This window comes from Cupressus sempervirens, chromosome 5 (genome assembly GCF_028749045.1).
Source record: "Cupressus sempervirens isolate cs-2001-9-10 chromosome 5, ASM2874904v1, whole genome shotgun sequence".
In the NCBI taxonomy this organism is placed as follows: Eukaryota; Viridiplantae; Streptophyta; class Pinopsida; order Cupressales; family Cupressaceae; genus Cupressus; species Cupressus sempervirens.
In genome coordinates, this window is record NC_143122.1 from 455,921,457 (window position 1) to 455,940,726 (window position 19,270).

The window sequence follows — 19,270 nt, forward strand, 5'->3', positions numbered from 1 at the left end:
AATACTCAGTATCTAAGTTGATAATAGAATCTAGAATTTTCAGTTGCATATTCCCTATGTAATATCCAAATATTTGAGTTGAAATTATTATTGCAATATCTTCTATTTTGTTGCTATATTGTTGTATAAAAAATTGCAAAATCTCAAAAATGAAAAAGGAAATCAATTCTTCAGCACAAATTGTTTGATAGCTAGCAGGGCCCATTACAAAGTTCTTAATGCTTAAGACTCTATGTCTAAATTTTTGTTGATGAATGTTGAATTTATATTTAAATTTTTTATTCAAAATATCTAGCTTTCTAATTTCAAAATTGAAAATCTTGATAGTTTTCTAGTATTGTAAGAATGCCAGCTGGTTCTACCATCACCGCTGTAATATCCCTCGTGTTTCTGCTTTATATTGTTTTAGATTCGTGTTAAATGCATTTCATCAAACAGTTGGCCTGCAAAGTCTAAACTGAATTTCTTGATATTTCTTGTGCCAAATCTTGTTATAAAACATTAACCCTTTGCAAAGTAAATTTGGTCAAACACTTGTCATTTTATATAAAGGACATTACTTCATTATGCTGTCGTAAAAGAAACATATTGACAACATGTATAAAGTCTGAATTGTTGAACACGATTCATAGGAATTAAACCAAACTGTTGGCATGCAAACCATTATTAAATCAAAGTATTCATAATGCATACAAATACTTGTTGATGTTTTGTAGCTTCTATTAGATAAATACCGAGTCAAAACTAGTGAAGATATATATTCTCTTGAGTCATTATTATATTAATTTCTCTAATATTTACATTTTATATATATATATATATATATATATATATAATGTAAATATTAGAGAAATTAATATAATAATGACTCAAGAGATATTAGAGATATATATATATATATATAAAATGTAAATATTAGAGAAATTAATATAATAATGACTCGAGATATTATGTATATAAATACTTACATAATTATAATTGTCATAATAATAATTACATAATAATGAATAGATGTGTCCCATGAAGGGACATGTCTCTCCTTGGCTCATTCTAAATATAAATGCAAGAGATTGTTGCCTTTGGAAAACCCATACATTACAGGTAGTGCTATTATTTTTGCAGTGATCTTAAATTCAACATGGTATCAGAGCCAGATTGCAAACGTAAGAAAAGATAGATTTATATAAGCCAAAGAATGATGAGAATTAATACCGTAGACTATCGATGGAATGAAGAATATTTAAAATTGAATGGGAACCATGAACAAATAATACATTCAACACAATAAACAATTACCTTCTATTTGGTGGATAGGTACTAGTAGAAATGAAGATCAATAATTCTGCGATGGGAATAACTATATAAAAATATAAAAGATAGAAGACCTTATTGTTTATTGCATAGATTAAATGATTCAATGATTAATGCACACAGATAATGAACACGAACATCAATAGTACTCTTTATTCGCATATGCCAACAGGTTACATACAAAGCATAAGATAAGATCCGATAAGATATGATAAGATGATTTACAATGATCCCAGACGAGGTATAAATACTTTCCGCCGAACCTTCTCGAAGGAGTCCGTTGGTCACATACAATATGTCCACTACAAACTATTTATTGACGATGTCGGCTGCAAAGTACAAAATCATCAACGACAATCAAGTCAGTTGACATCATCCCCCCCAAAAAGAAAAGTCGTCTCCGGACAACAATTACAAAATATCCGAGACAGATTAACAAAACAAAATACATTGATTGACTAACAAGATAGATTTGTTTCTATGACACCAGTATCACATTCGTCCCAAGCCTACACCGAACTAGTCTCCAACCCATGTTGCATTTGTAGCCTCTCCTAAGACAATACTGTCTCCTTAGTCAGCTAACCTCGATAGCCACCCATGCTGCTGTCTCTGTTTCCAACTCTTGGGTACCCTAAGCCAAGTGTCGCTGTACTGCCTCCAATTGGATCATCAGCTCCTCCTGAGCTCTCTATGCATCCACCAAGACAGCTTCACGCCCAACACCTACTCCAAGTGCCTTTGCTACACAGACACTCCATGCCTGCAGCAGCTCCAAGTCTCATCAGTTGGTCATACTTCCCATGACTGATATCCACAACGACTGGGGGTCTAGGGGGCAACGCCCCCGGTGGGGTCGAGGGGCAGCGCCCCTTGCCGCCAAGATCAAATTAGCACTTCGAAACCCACACAAAAATGCATGGAACACACTATTTTTGAGATTTCTTCTGATCCCACACTCTTTCTGACAATCGCTGATGTTTTCCCTTCCCTCTGACGTCATCCGATACTCATTCTGAACTGCTTCAATTTGTCGTCATTTTTAAAAAAAATTTTAGAAAACCTCTTGCCACCCTTTTGCATCTACCGGTGTACTGCAATCTTCTTCTCCCTCTCCAGTTCTTAACTGTATGGAATGGCTCCCTTACTGTTGCCTTAAGATCTATCCGTGGGAGATTGACCGACCGTTGAACTCAACACACCTCTGTGGAAGCATAGTGTAACCTTGCAAAAATAGGGACACATTGCCTGCGGGAACTAGAAAGTCATCTGCGGACAGAATAGCAAGGGTGTTCGCAGACACTCCTGACGAACAACTTTATCTCAACAATAAACACTGCCAACAAAACCGTACGTCTTCCACAGGCCTTCTCCTTCCCAGAATGACGAATGCTGCAACCCGCGGGGATATAAGTTAACCTGCTCGCAAGCCTTCCACGGAAAAGAACCATGTTGTGGCAATACTGAAGTTCTGCGGGAGAATGAGGCCACTCGCGGGAGAGGAAAACCAACGGCGGAAGCACAAGGGTATCCACGGAACAACAGACCGCCAGCAGCAAGGGAAGAATGAAATTTTTCGTGTCTACGCTAGGAAATTAAAAGATTTGATAAGTAAAATGGAAAATAAGCCAGCGTACGAACTTCAGAAAAGATGGTTTGTGGAAGGTCTACGCCCAAAGTTGCGGAAGAAAATAAAAATTGTGCCGCTGTCAAATTATACACAGAAGCATACAGCAGAGCAATGAACTTGGAAAGCGAGCAGAGGACGAAAAAAAGAAGAATAGTTCCTCCGACTCAGATGACGACGCATCCTCGAGAGAGGATAGCAGTGATGATGAAAACAATAGCAAGAAGGTTTGCGCCCTACAGAAGGACATGATCTATATGATGAAGGAATTTAAAAACATGTAGAAGGAGACAAAAGGAAGCGAGCTGTGGTGCACGGAATGTAAGACTGAAGGTCATACTAAAGGGTCCTGTCCAAAGAACCAATTTTGCGACATCTGTCAGATCATGGGACATTCCACAAAAGAATTCCCCTTCAACATGGAAACCAGAGGACATCAACAAGTGCTCCTGACACAGGTAGCTTCCACGTCCGGAGGGAATGGAAACGCAAACATTAATGGTGCCACTTCGGGTGGGTACAAAAATAATAGCAGAGGGTAGAACAACAATAACAATGCGAACAATAACAATCACAATAGCAGCCGAAGTCGAATCTAAAATGATGCAAATGGGCAACCGATCGTTCAATGCCGAGCATGTAATTTGTGGGGTCACTTTGCACGGGATTGTACAACGGTAAACACACCGAAATTATTATATAGATGGTGCAGACCCGACGATCATGAAGATGCCAAGTGCCCAAAATACGGAGTAAACTTGATCATTGTCGGGGCGGATGAAGAGGAAGTTTTGACAATTACGTGGAGGCAAGCAAAAGTATACCCGGACCCAGAGGAAGAAAAGAGGAAATTGGGGGAAGTGCGGGCGAAAATTGAAAAGGCATCGCAAGCAAAGACATCTTAGTTGACGGACACCACCAGCCCCTCGGCAAGGAAGTCCGTGGAACAAAGACACCGACGACAATCAAGTCAGCTGACACTTATAAGGTATGCCTCTGCAAGCAAATAAGAAGGATCTATATGAATATATAGATGATAAATTATAACCAACACAACATCTATGTAAGGAACTTAGCATTGACAAACTATGATCAAATAGAGGGATTCTTATGAAATGTAGAAAATATTTGAGCGGGGTTATCATGTGAGATGGAATTATAGTTTTGAGGTAACATAGCTTCAGTGCTATATGGAGACGATGGACATAATATATCAAAAAAAGAAGAAAATGTCACTGTACCATTATTGGGCCATCCCATTTAATATATGAAAGAGGGATAATGCGAATGCAACAGAGAGAATACTATGTTGCCATCAAAGGTGATAAAGAATTATTAAACTACCTAACTTATTGCGCCACAAACTATCCTACATGGTTATAACCACCGTGAATGGGAGATAAGGACAATCACCTACTGATCTGTACAAGGCAGCAGGCACAACATAATCTATTGTAGGTTCTAACAGAGCAGAAGAATCAACGCAACGTATTTGGACACCATTGATGAATTTTTGATAAATCCATAATGATATAGAGCCAGAGATAAGTTATGTTAGTAGATAGACATTGAAGGCAGATCCCACACCATTGGGCTAGAAATAAGGACATTATTTGCAGAACCAAGAGGAAGGAGTATCCTTCACTTTCCATGTGGGATCGATGACACGAAGGGACAATTAACATTATTTCCAGCTATTAGATAGTGATTGGCAAGGTTAAGAGGAGCATGAACTACAAGTGAAGACAAGACAACTTGCAATAGGTCCATGTCATCGAGCAACAAAATAAGAGGAACCATGTCTTGAGATAAAATGTATATATTTTTGCAAAACTGATTACAAAGGGTAAGAAGTAAGACTCAGGGGTAAATGGAATCTGACACGAGAGTGACAATAGAGTCCCCATCATCATTCAAGTTCCCGAGACATTGGTGGCGTATAAGGAATAAAGACTAAAAAGAGTAAAAGTATAGTGTTGGACAACTAATCAACAATATTCAAATACAAGATGGGGTAGGATAGTCAAAGGGTCAAAGGGCTAATAATAAAAAAAAAAAAAAAAAAAAAATATATATATATATATATATATATATTAAAGATATAAAGGGAAGTATGAGAAGAAAATTGTTGACTGACTTCAAATAGGAGAAATCTTCATAGTTTCTGTTATCAGTTGTAAGCAACTTTGAACAAAGAAGTAATCTTTCGTGATAGAGGGAGCAGATAGAGGATATGTTTCAGTTCACTTTTGAGAATCTTGATCATATTTCTTCAGAGGGAGTAGACTATATGAAAACAAGCTCGAAGCAATGGATTAAAGCCTTTAGAGTGAGGAAGGATCAACATATTTGATTATTGTACTAATGAGGCTATGCGATTATCATGAGTGTTATTTTATGACTATGTGAACCCTGTGTACATCATGAGGAAGTGATGATTTCCAAATGATTATCACTTGTGTTTGTAAAAGTTGTTGAAACATTACGATCTAAGAATAACTTAATCTTCTATTATGATGGATATCTTATGATGCCTAAGAAGATCATGATAGATTATATCTTGCATGGTGGATCAATTTCCTTAAACAAGCCACAAATATAATGTTTCTATGGTAAATATTATTGAGGATACATGTGCACATACCTTATGGACATTTTGAGTATTTGGTGAATACCATGTGACTTGATTTTCAAAAGGCCATTACTCAGAGTACTTGGTGAATATCATGTGAGTTGATATTTTGAAGCCATTACTCTTGATATCATGAGATGATATCTAAATGGTGGGTATCTTTTTATCAAAGATATCCTTAATCATGCCAACTTGATATTACATTGAGGTAATATCTAACCATGTGTTTATCCTCCCTAGCTAAGAGGGAGTGTTGATGTTTCGTAGCTTTAGTCGGATAAATACTGAGCCAAAACTAGTGAAGATATATATGTATATATATATTAGAGAAATTAATATAATAATGACTCAAGAGATATTATGTATATACATATACATATATATACATAATTATAATTGTCATTATAATAATCACATAATAATGAATAGACATATCTCATGAAGGGACATGTCTTTCCTTGGCTCATTCTAAATATAAATGCAAGAGATCACTGCTCACATGCATTAGATGCCGTGCTATTACATTTGCAGTGATCCTAAATTCAACAATACTAATTTTGATATTCTGAAATGTTATTACAAAATTAGAGAGAACTTGGTAATGAAATGTAGCCCATGTATCATGCTGAAAAACTCTCCAATATATTTGTTACAGCTCTCCGTAAATGTCCTCCAATCTGATGCCAAGGCTGGAAACATTGATTTGAGACACGAATCATCAAAGGATGTGCCTAAGTCTGCCAACACTGCCTCTAATATTTACTTGCGGCCACTCTTTAAACTCTAATTTTGAACCATACATGGGTTGTGATCTGCACCAATTCAAGCTTTTTGCCCTTGAATCAAATCTGAAACCCTACATTGTGTTAAGGTTTGAGGATCGCTGCAAATGTAATAGCGTTGCCATTTTAATTTTATTATATGTGTTCCAAAGACAGCTCTACTTATATAAATAAGCATAAGCCATGAAAAGGCATGTCCCTTTAAGGGACATATCTATTTGTTAATTATTAATTAATATTATAACCATAGTTATAATATTATTATTATATTAAATTTATAATAAATACAACCATAGTCATATGTATTATTATTATATTAATTTATCTCATATAATAATAAACACACATATATAACTATATCTCATAGATAATTATATATAGGTTTATCCAACTGAAGCTATCACACATCAACACTCTCTCTTAGCTAGGGAGAATAATTACATGATCATATATCTTCTCAATATAAGAATATCTTTGATCAGAATATATTCAACATTTTGATATCACATTTGATATCATGAGTATTGGTCTTACAGAATATCAACATATGATATTCACGAAGTACTCAAATAAGGTGTGATATCACATTTGATATCACGAGTATTGATCTCCTAGAATATCATATGATATTCACCAATTACTCAAAATAAGGTTTGATATCACATCTGATATTAAGAGTATTGGCCTCCTATAATATCAATGATATTCACCAAATACTTTGAGTAATGGTCTTCTAGAATGTTGAGATGCAAGACATTCACCATTTATTCAATATATTTGATCTCATAATACAAGTTATTGTAAGGTCGTCACCTTACAACAACTCCTCCAAATACAAGTGATGATCATTTGGAAGTCGTCACTTCCTCATGATGCACACAGGGGGTAGGTGCATTAAAATCACATGGTCACGATGTATGAATCACGATCCTCTTGACTGCGACAATTTATTGAACACTAGAGAATCCATCTCAACATGGTTTACTCCCTCTTAATCAATAAGGCCCAGTTCATTGAAAGTTAACTAAATAACATCCTTAGTCTTCTCCCTCTCTTTCAAGGTTGCCTCTAATAACACGTCAGGCTCCCTCTGAATATTAGTCTCCCTCTTCTTGCAATAACATTCTCGGAGGAAAAGATCAAGGTAAATAGCTCTTTATCGTAAAAAATAGAAATACAAATAAGTGATGTACTAGGCTTTTAGAAATTTAACTCTTGCCTATCACTAACAATAACATAAATGATTGTAATATTTATTTTATGTTTTCAATAGTAGAAGTAAGAACACATAATCTTTCATACTCCCATATTAGATCTCACAATCATTATATCAATTTATTAAATATCATCAAATGTAATTTAAAAAAAAAAAAAAAAAAAAAAAAAAAATATATATATATATATATATAGACACACACTTATTCTCAATATTCAATATCAAACATATTATACATTCATTGACTTAATAATATAGAGGAATCAAGAAGAAAATACCACCAACTTACCTTGGTGGGATTGGGGACCCACATCTCTAATGATCTCCTTCCTATATAGCTTTGGCACGTACAATGGCTACTCAATTCCCTCCACACAAAGTTCAATATTTGTCACATGGTTGAAGATAGAACTTCGCTGGAGAAAGATATGAGATTATAAATTTGCGAGTGATATCGATATCGTTACATGCCTCTACTAGCTATGACTGCTAATGGTGCACCATATTGAAATCTTTTGATCAAGCATTAGATGTCCATCTTGTTTGATCCATCATGAAAGCCACCAACATTAAAATGGATCAACATTGCAAGCGGGGCATTTTAGACATCACTAGACACTATCAACAGTAGGAAGACACATTCGTACAACATTGGAAAGCCCATTGATTTAGATTCAAGCTAGCCTAGGTACAAACATTGTTAATGCTCAATGCACATTTGTCGATCAAACATTGTCTTTGAGGTGCGTTCACATTTGACATGATCTGGTGATGATGTGAAGTCTTTTCATAGTGCATTGAAGTTGTAAGGCCTCTTCCCCATATGCCCAAACTCACGGGCCCTCCTTTCCACACAGGCTCCAGATCTGACGACACCACACTTATTTGGTGCCATCATGCCATCACAAATCATTGACAACGCTCGATACCCATTTTCTTCTGAATTCAACCTTATTCAGTGCCAGTTCTAGAAACACGCAGGCACCAGAGACATTGAGTCACAGATCCAACCTCAAGCACCCTATCTAGCCTCATCGAGCCCAAGCTCGTCTCCCCTCCAACTTGGCAATCTTAGGGACATCTATCAATTTGATCCTCATGTGGGCCTTCAGTGATATGATTTGATTCACAATCCTCACAACGAGAAGTGCTCAATCCCTCCACATAGAATATCATGAGGTGATGCAATATTGATCAGCACGGCTTTGGTTATCTCTCTTGAGCCTTCTCGGTCAGATTCTTGCTCAAAATTTGGTTTCACCTGTCCCTACATACAGTATGATTTATTGTTCCTCATCTTGTCTAATTTTGTGCTCAATGATTGTTTTGTACAATATGTATTATCACATGGATGTCACACTATTATAATAATAATCTTATATTTGTCATTGCTTAAGACTTTCATTGTACTCGTTATTTCTTTTTAAGTTATTTTACATTTGCACCTTCCTCTGATACCATGTTAAGGTTTGAGGATTGCTGCAAATGTAATAGCGTTGCTATTTTAATTTTGGTGTATGTGTTCCAAAGGCAGCTCTCCTCATATAAATAAGCATAAGCCATGAATAGACATGTCCCTTTAAGGGACATGTCTATTTCTTAATCAATAATTAATATTATAACCATAGTTATAATATTATTATTATATTAATTTATCTCATATAATAATAAACACACATATACAACTATATCTCATAGATAATTATATATAGGTTTAACTGAAGCTACCCCACATCAACACGCTGAAATACCACAATCTGATCACAGATGGAGCACAATGATGGTTCTAATTTAAGCCATACCCAAGTACAAGTCGCTGGATAGGTACACCAGTTCAAAGGGCAAAAACACTTGGAAGAATTCACAATTTCTCAAGCTCGAAATCTGAAACCCTCGTTTCAATTTCTTCTCCACAAACAAAAGAAAATGCACCAGTCATAAATGAATTCATTTTCACCAAAGAAGCCTTTTATAATTCTCAATTGAAAATTGGTCTTGTAGCTTCAAACTCATACCTAGCATAATTTAAATCATAACTTAGCAACATTAAATTTATTCCCCTCATTTTGATGCACGCATTAAAATATCAAGTATACTTTAATTAATACCTTGGCTTAAGCCTCCAAGAATTAATTGAATAAATAGCCTCTTCCAATGATGACTCAACCCTCAACTTAAGTGAAACCATAAAGTCAAATTATAACTTTATAGTTTATACTAAGTCATTTAAAGTTTTAATAATAATTTGGCTACTAAGTACTTATCTCTTAAATATGGCATCTGAAACAGTAGTCACATCTATTATTTCCCCACGTGACCAAGTGCATTTTCCAAAAATAGAAAGGGTCCCTTTCAATCATCACCAAACTTACCATAAATAGTAAGTATATGTAATTAAGCCCAAACAAAGCCCAATTTGAGCCAACAAAGACCAAATTGGATCATACTAAATCGTGGAGAAGACAAGACCCTCCCTTAACAGAGCCCCTGCCTCAGATTACACTCTATCCACGATAACTAGCCTACGGTATCACAATAATAGGCTAATCCCTCAAACTATGATGCTAGCAAAAATGTGGACATTACAAGTACATATTCCTTGATATTCCTTCATTGACTCAATAAATTGCATAGATGACACACCAAGAAGGCAAAAGGTATTGTCTATGCGCATTCAAACTTGAGACTCCTAACACACAAAGAAAATACCTACAAAAAGAGACTAAGAAGTGGGATGTTGAACTAGAGCGTACAAAGTTGGATAATTTGATTACCCGCCTTGGATAATTTGACCTACCTAGTGATCATGGGGTTGATCATGAGGCTAAGTATGCTAGTAATGATGCTATTGGAACTACTTATGCTTCTAATTTACCCTCTAGGAGGATGTTGATATGTTTTATGACTTTATTTGATTAGTCAAGGCTGATTGTTAACAACTGACATTATTATTTATGAACTGAAACATTGATATGGTGATGCATTTTGGCATTTTGCCATGTTATTTGGACTAAAACATTAATATATATGGTGGTGTGTTTTTCCTTGTTAATTTACTATTAGCATACTAGTGTATTATGAACTTATTTGCTGCTGCATATACATATATATATTTTAAATTGCTTTTATGTTTTTGTATAGACAGGTCCAAAATAAACTTGAACCCCCTATAAAATTTTTGGTCGGACATATGAGCCTGAACCTTGAACCCGAACTGACAACTTAGGGGAAAACAATAAAAGAGATAACATATATGATATGCTATAACAAAGATGTATAAATGAACAATATGACATGCGAGAGAGAAAGAACTCCCTCGCAACAACAAAAAGATGGAATGCTGGAGTGAAGAGAAGAATGAATTTCTTGTATGAGTGAAGTTTTGTTACTGGTAATAGTGCAATGAATGAGTGGAAGGATGGTGGGCAAGATGCCAAAAAAGTAGTAGTGAAACCACTAAAATAGAGCCCGAGAGCTCAATATTGCCAGAAGAAGCAAAACAGCCTAAAAGATAAAGCAAAAAGGCAAGATAAAGGAAACGTAAATATGTTCCAATATGGATGGGTGTAGGAGGTGTTACACTGCCAAAATTAGAAGGTGTGATGTCTTAACAACCACCTGTGAACTGAATATTCCTAGGATGCATGCACAACATGTGGAGATTTTTGTGTCATACGTGTCTGAGAGTAAAACAGTCCACATGGTTAGTAAATTGGACAAAAAAGGATGAAAAAGAAGACTTGGCAGGTGGATGAGGTGGAAACTTATGTGTTGTATCTGATTTAGCTAAAGGGAAGACAAAAATCAGAAAAGACAAATGTTTAAAGAATATATTAATAGAAACACATACTAAATATTGTGGACCAATCAGCAGTTATAAATAACAAAAGAAAATAAATAAATTCAAATAAGACAAATTTGTCTGATTCTTCACCTTGTCTTAATCACAAGACAACGATCCTAAAATTGCTCGTGTACAAAATAGCCTTTCATAGACTCTTTCTTGAAGACATGCAACCTACAATAAGGTCTAAAAGTCTCGCAAGCATGGATGATTGTATTCTCGACACTCTTACAGGAAAGCATAATGTTGATGCTCATAAATGGTGGTACTTCCATGGAAAAGTATACCAATACTACAACTTAATGCCATCAAAATTTTATCTCAATTTCTTAACTCTTAATATTCTTATTTCTAAGACACAAAGAAAATACCTACAAATAGAGGAAGAGAAAGGAGTGGGATTTTAATCCGGACTGCACTGAGTTGGCTGATTTGATTGCCTGCCTTGGTGCACTTGGAGTTGATAATGAACATGAGCTACCTAGTGATCTCGAGGTTGAGCATGAGGCTGAGTATGCTAGTACTGATGCTATTGAAATATTTGTGCTTCTAATTTACCCAATAGGAGGATGATGATATGTTTGATGACTTTATTTGATTAATCAAGGCTGATTGCTAAGACTTTACATTAGTATTTATGAACTGAAACATTGATATGGTGGTGCATTTTGATATTTTACTATATTTGGACTAAAACATTAATATATATGGTGGTGTGTTTTGCTATGTTACTTTACTATTAGCATATTGTTGTATATGAATTTTTTTGCTTATGCATATACGTATATATGTTTTTTTTTTTTTTTAATATTTTGTACAAACAAGCCCAAAATAAACCCAAATCCCCTATTAACAGAAAAACTAGTAGCAAAACCACTAGAATAGATCCCAAGAGCTCAAGATTGCTAGAAGAAGCAAAATACCCTAAAAGATAAAGCAAATAGGCAAGACAAAGGAAATGTAAAGATGTTTCAATGTTGATGGGTGTAGGAGGTGTTACACTGCCAGAATTTTAATTGGTACTGGTTCCCAAAACAAAATATGCAGAGCGCTAAAGTGACCAATAGAGGATGTTTTTCCAAGAAAAGGAAGGGTGGATCAAGATTTGTAACCCCTTCCCATTGGGTTGCAAGAAGAGCTACACAGCCATGCAAGAGGTATCCTCTGATGAGAATATCAATTATTGTTTAATCCATAAGCTGGGTTTGACTAACAATGTCAAACCATAATAATAATATCAACTCCAATATGCACAAGGTTGCATATATATTGCATTTACATATGCATATATATTTGTGTGTGTATAAAATATAAATTCATACATGCTATTTATTGAGTACCAGCTTACACTTCACACACTCAGTTGCTCAACCATTGCAAATATATACATGTGGCAGCTTATAGGAATGAACTATATGCATGTGTCTACGTATAGTTGTATAAATGGCATCCATATACTTTGTGATCATTTACATCTATCTAGCTATCTTTCTATTTATATATGTTGTGCAAATACAATTGAAAAATAGATAAATGATGAGTTGCCATGGCTTTTCATGTAAATAAATAGGCAAAGGTCCAATGCACTTAGATTGATTAAGAATTTAGGAGTCATTAAATCTTTTATTAAGCACAAGGACAAGAATAGACAACGAACCTGAAAAGGTCCAATGCACTTAGATTGATTAAGAATTTAAGAGTCATTAATTCTTATATCAAGCAAGGATGAGAATAGACAACCAACCCGGCATGACCAAGGCAACGACCTTGATGGTACCCAGGATTCTAGAGTACATTTGTGCACATGGGTTGTATATTCATATATATCCAGATCAGATTGAACTAACAATAGCAATTCCAGATTTTACAAGAGGAGTTCCAGCACACAGTATATGCTACAAATGCATATCTGACCTTTGGATCCTCGTCAAAACAAGTGCTGCAAAGACAAATGGTGATCACTTTTAAAACAAGCTACAGGAATGAATTTCTAAGCATATAATAATTATGGTAGAGGTCAATATGAACCATTCAGGATACCAGTAAAAACTTTTAGATATGAAGACAGCTAAGGATATTTGGCAGTGACGTGGACTCTTTATCACCTTGAAGGAGTGCATCCTGCTATTAAAGCAGAGGCTATCAAGAAAGTTAAGCATAAGCAGGGCTTGAGAGCAGCAATGAGCGTATCAATTGAAGGGAATGGTTACTTACAGGATAATCAATTTTGCAAGTTTTACAATGAAGACCTAGAGGCATTTAGCCTATCTCTGTCTTACTGATTGCAGGGCTATGTAATTCTGTTTTATTATTTAATATATAATTCAGTATATAGGAAGAGGCGTAGATCAAGAGTGTCTTAATTATTAAACGGAATGAACCTGTAAAGTCAGTGTAGCAGATTGATCGAGAGCGCCTTCTTCTATAGTGCAGCTTTCAGAGATATTGCCAGCAGGGAATAAATCCTTTGTCACCCGATCTAGTGAAAATTCAAAATTAAAGTAAAAGCTTCTGAAGCCTTTTGATAGCATTTTGAGGAAGACTTTTTGTGTGACTATAGCATATTCCCAGTCATGCCATTCACATACTTCTATGTTCAGATATTTCCAATCGTTTGGATACATTTTCTGTGAGCCACGACATTTTAGAAAGAGCAGCGGATAAGTCGGTATTGGTTGTGCATTAAGTAGTGCCAAACTCGTTATTCCTGATATGTGCGAAGAAGATTTCCCAGATTGCAAGTTATGTATACTAACACTCGGTTGTATGTATCCTGAGACGATACAGGGAGCCGACCTTCAGTATCTGACATAAATCATTCTTTTTTCTTAAAACGATGTTGTCGGGTGTAAGCATCTTTGGACCCACAGAAATAGGTTGAGGTGTCTATAGTTCTCCAATGACGTGTTTCTGGAAATATTCATGGGCAGAGACGGCGTATGAAGTCATGATCTGTGCAATCTTTTAAATTAGATTTGCTCCTCTGCGACAACCGTCTCCGTAGCATCCTTTGATGGGGATTTTCTCACAAAATTATGATTCACATTCTTTCTTATAAGTGTTCTATGTGTTTGATGCAGGAAAAGTACGAGTCAAATGGCTCATCACAACGTTAGATGCAAAGGAATGATGCTTTCATATACAGTAGGGAGAGCCATTGGAAAACAGGCTAGAAGGCAGATGGGGGCATAAAATTCGAAGCTTATGGAGTCTTTACGCAAATAATAGGTATACGCATCGAGTATGTGTTCAGGAGGCATTCGCGGGAATGAAGGATATCGCACCAAAACTTATAATTCAGGCGTTGAAACCGCATAAGGATGCAGTTATTATTATAATTTGATAGTAAATTATATTTTAAAAGGATTAGTTGCTTTTGTGAAAGGTTGCAATGTTTAGGAAAGCAACTGATACCCTTTGAGTATCCATAAGTATATGAGGATAAAATCAAAGAGAGATCATTCGTATGGCTTTGAAAAGAAGCTCTGCATATTAAAAGATATATATTGTTAAATTTCTTCAAAGGGAGAGTCTAAAGTTTGAACTAAGCAGGTGGAAATCCAGATTTTTTGAGCATAAACTTTGACATTGTATGGGATCAAAGTTGTGTTGAATAGAGCATTGATAATCAGAGTGTCTTCAATACCAACTCTCCTGCAATATAATCTGTAAGATCTTTGTTTGTTTTAGAGTTAAAATATATGTGATTTGTCCTTTGTGATCATTTTACTCTTTATTTGTTTATAATTCATTATTACGATAGGTGGATCGAATTGTTCATTACTATTTAGATCTGATAAATACAAATATTGTAAGATATTATTATTTTCTTTATTTGTACTTATTTTGTCCACATAAGGGTTAAAGCATCATAGACTGATCTAAATACGTGAAAAGCGTAACAATTTGAGGCATCATAATAACTGAATCATTTACAAATATAATAGAACCAATATCATAAAGTTGTATGTGAGAAGTATATATTTGACTCTATTACCCAGTTAAACCTTGGCACTGATCACTAATTTGCTCATAATTTTCAATTCATACGCTGGCAATAATTCAGCCTCTTTCCTTTAAGATTTGATCTTTTTTTTTTAATAATTCATTTAAAAATCTTCCTTTCAGCAACTCACAATTCTACTAAGTAATCAAAATTCAAAGAATAATACTCATTAATCACAATCCATAAGCTTTCCTTAAATTCTTCCCACTTGAGGAATTTATCTTTGTGTTATAATCTATCCACTATAAATCATCTTGGATCCAAGTTTTGCTGTCCAGGATTGGGTGTACAGGCCTTGGTTTAGCGGAGCCAAATGCGTGGAGGATTTAAGTCAATTTGATTGATCCTGTCAAGTTGGCCAAAATTGATTAGATATCCCAGCATTGAGCGGGCAAGGCTCGTAGGTTTCTAATCAACGATTTTGATAACCAATAGATCTAACGCAAGACTCGATGACCATATAGTTAGCTATGGATTCCTTCTCGGATGACATATCCGACCTTTACCCCACATCCCGTTGTTCTCTCTTTGATGATACTCTTCCCTTGTTAATGGGATTAATCTACTCCTCCGTATACTGGCAAGGAAGGATTAGTCATCTTCATGTTCAATATCTTGTAATCATCAAAATATCTATACCATCATAAAACATTAACCATTTATGAATATAACCCCATGTGATTATTATTGACTGAAAAAACCACATAAATGAAAATAGGATCATATTAATCATAATCCTTTAATTAAATATCCAAAATTTACATAAGTAATTTCATACTTAAGATGAAATAGTTATTACAGTTATTAAAATATCCTCAAGGGAGGGATCTAACAATATTCATGAGCTATGCATATTTACATATGTTATTCATATAAGTTTGATAATATATAAGCAGTATACTAGCATAAATAACACAACAATAGATACACAAAAATTAAATATCTATGACGGTTTGGGAGCATACAACCTCAGTTTCATTATCCTCCCAATTCCAGAATGTAATGCAATGAAAATATTAAAATTTTGTACCACAGATATTGACACAAAACTTCAATGGAAGCAACAGACTGTCTAAAATAATACTTTGCTGAGTTGATTCCTTTTAACTGTTTAAGATGAAAAGTTCTATTCTTTAAAAGACCTGAAATTTCAATGTTAATATGCAATTGGTAAACTATGGTGTTTGTAGAAAGATGCGTGACTCTGGGTAGTCATCTTGACTTAAACATATTTGTACTTAGTAATTTCCAAGGAACCTTTATCAAAGGTTTCTGGGTCTGGCTTCATCTGCATATGTTTATTCATGTTTCATTTAGGCCACCATGCATGTGGCTTCTTTATTATCATGATTCATACCGTTCCTTTTCGATGCGATCATAGTGTTTTTAGCTATTTTAAAAACCATTTCGGTTAATTTAAAACATAGATTATTTTAAAATATCATTTAAGACATTTAAATAATTCTGCCATTTTTGGCAGTTACATCAAAGTTAAAAATGAGAAAAGTAAAATCAGGAGAGATACTTTATCTAAGAGAAGCCCTTGAAATGTCCTTATAAATGAGCTTTCTTTTTCTCAAACATCCGTCAGTCAGTAAAAGCTCACAAGATAGGCCGTCAAGTTAGAATGAGAAGTTACTATATGCATGTATGGATCACAAAGATTACCATATGCACCTTTGTATTCCATGGCAAAAGTTACATCAGATTGTGTAGAAAATCCAGATTTGAAATTGCCCCTTTTGATTTTGTTTTACCAGTGCAAAACAAATTGAAATTTGGACTATTGTTTTTTTCTATCATTTTATTTTTTTATATATCTTGGAACTTTGTAGCTTAGACAAAAAGATGTTACCTAGTACTGAATTTTATATTGTAATTGAGTTCATACATTTGGTACATGAACATGTGATCCTTTGCTTTCAGGTGCTAACCACATCTAACTTTTAGTAACTTATCTTTATTTTACCTACAGAAAGGAAGCGAAGGTTCCTTGAGCTTGGTCTATGCAGATGCAGTGCAGCATCTCAAACATATAAGGTGACTTGACTACTTTGTGGTTCTTTGTTGCAAACTTTCATTGTGCTGTAAGTTTTCAACCTGTTTTCATTTTATCATTAAAATCAGAAATAAGACAACTGAATGTGCTATCATGGTGATTGATAATTCTAAATCATTGTTATATTTTAGTAATAGTTCTGTTACTTTTTGCTACAAGAACCCCGGTCCAGCCCAGGCAAGTGCAGACTTCTTCTTGATCCTAGTTCAGTGATTGTTTGGGTTCTGCTGTGGTCCTGCGTGATGCTTGTCATGATTTACCTGGCCTGAATACACAGGCATAAGGCAGGAGCCTGGTGGAAACTGCTGGGGACCAAAAAATGTCAGTTTAAAATTAAAGTTAAATAAAAAATAACAAACCAGTTCTAACTAACATCTCCGTATTCTCAATTGATGTTGAGGGGCATGAGGCTGCTACATAGGACTTGCATAGATAGTGAGGTTGGCATCAGCACAACTTATGGTTCTAATGAACCAGCTCATGGCATTGATGCTTTTGATTAAGAGCAATTCAATGATTTTTGTTGATCTTTCATTCACAGCAGCACTAGCAAACCCATTTTAATCTTTAACCTTTCTTCAACAATTGACAATTGACATTGAATTAAGAATTATCAGTTGTGTTCTGCACTTAGTTTTGCTGTGTAACAAAATTAAATCATCAGTGGAGATCTGTATTGAATTATGAATTAATAATTATCAGTGGTGTACTGTATTTATTTTTGATATATACACACACAGAGATATATATATATATATATATAGCAAACTTAAATACAGAATACTGCTGACAATTTGTAATTCAATTCCAATGGTCAAATGTTGAAGAAAACACAAAATTGTTTAATTATTTTTATATATATGGCTAAACTGAGGTAAAACAATTTGGCAAACTGCCAAACTCAAATGCCAAGGCAAAGACCAAACTGGCAACATAGGTAGACAGTATTATTTGAGCTAAAAAATTTCAATTCTTAAAAGCATAAAAAATCTTGATAGATCTTAAATGATTCTCATGTTGCCGGCATTTATTCATTATTACCAATTTACCGCACCTGAAAAATAAAATATGATGAAGTATTAATTTGTATAGCTGTGAATCAGCATCTTGCTTTTCCAGTATACTTTTTTGTTTTAATTGAGGAATGGAATTGCTTTGAGTACTGGACCTTTATGATAAGTTTTAAACCTTGCATAATTGTAGAAAGTAGAAAAATAAATCTAATTTTGTAGCTATTTGCTATGTTCCAAGGGGACGCCTTCCTTGCCAAATTTTTCCCCCAATCTGTCCGTGAGACAGTATGGGGATGCGGGGATGGGAATTCCCCATTCACAAATTTGTTTCCTTTTTTCAAAAAAAAGGGGATGTTTTAGAAACAGTACTTCGAGAGCAGCAGGGTATGGGGGTACGGCTAGAAGTCTCCGGGATGGCTAGGGGATAGCTATGATGAGGAGGATGAGTGATAGGATACTCTTTCACCTTACAATTTCCCTTCCAAGGGTCTACAACCTCTTTACCAAACCAAGCCTACTAACCTCTTGATGAGGTCCTCATTCCACATGTCCATCCTATCAGACTCCACAACACGTTGTCACTCTTCATATCCCTATTCTAGGATCACTCTAGGCATTTTAGTAACCTTCCAAGACTTGAATATAAGGTGTTCTAAGTCTATACCTTCCACAACTCCTTAAGCCTTCCTTTGGTTGATTAGCTTCTTAAGGGTTTGAATGCCCATCCATGGAATGTTTACTCCAACTCCTAGGTAGACCTTTCTTTTATGGAAACAACCC

At 35.0% G+C, this 19,270-nt stretch overlaps 1 protein-coding gene across 2 annotated transcripts in view; it reads left to right on the forward strand.

The window, feature by feature from the left end:
- Window positions 1-19,270, forward strand: part of LOC149556744 (phosphoinositide phosphatase SAC8-like) — a 113,881-nt gene that overhangs the window by 49,425 nt on the left and 45,186 nt on the right. For both annotated transcript variants that reach the window (XM_089831261.1, XM_089831260.1), the window contains exon 13: window positions 17,394-17,458. In XM_089831261.1, coding sequence (XP_089687387.1) covers window positions 17,394-17,458 — 65 coding nt within the window. The remainder of the gene's footprint in view (window positions 1-17,393; window positions 17,459-19,270) is intronic.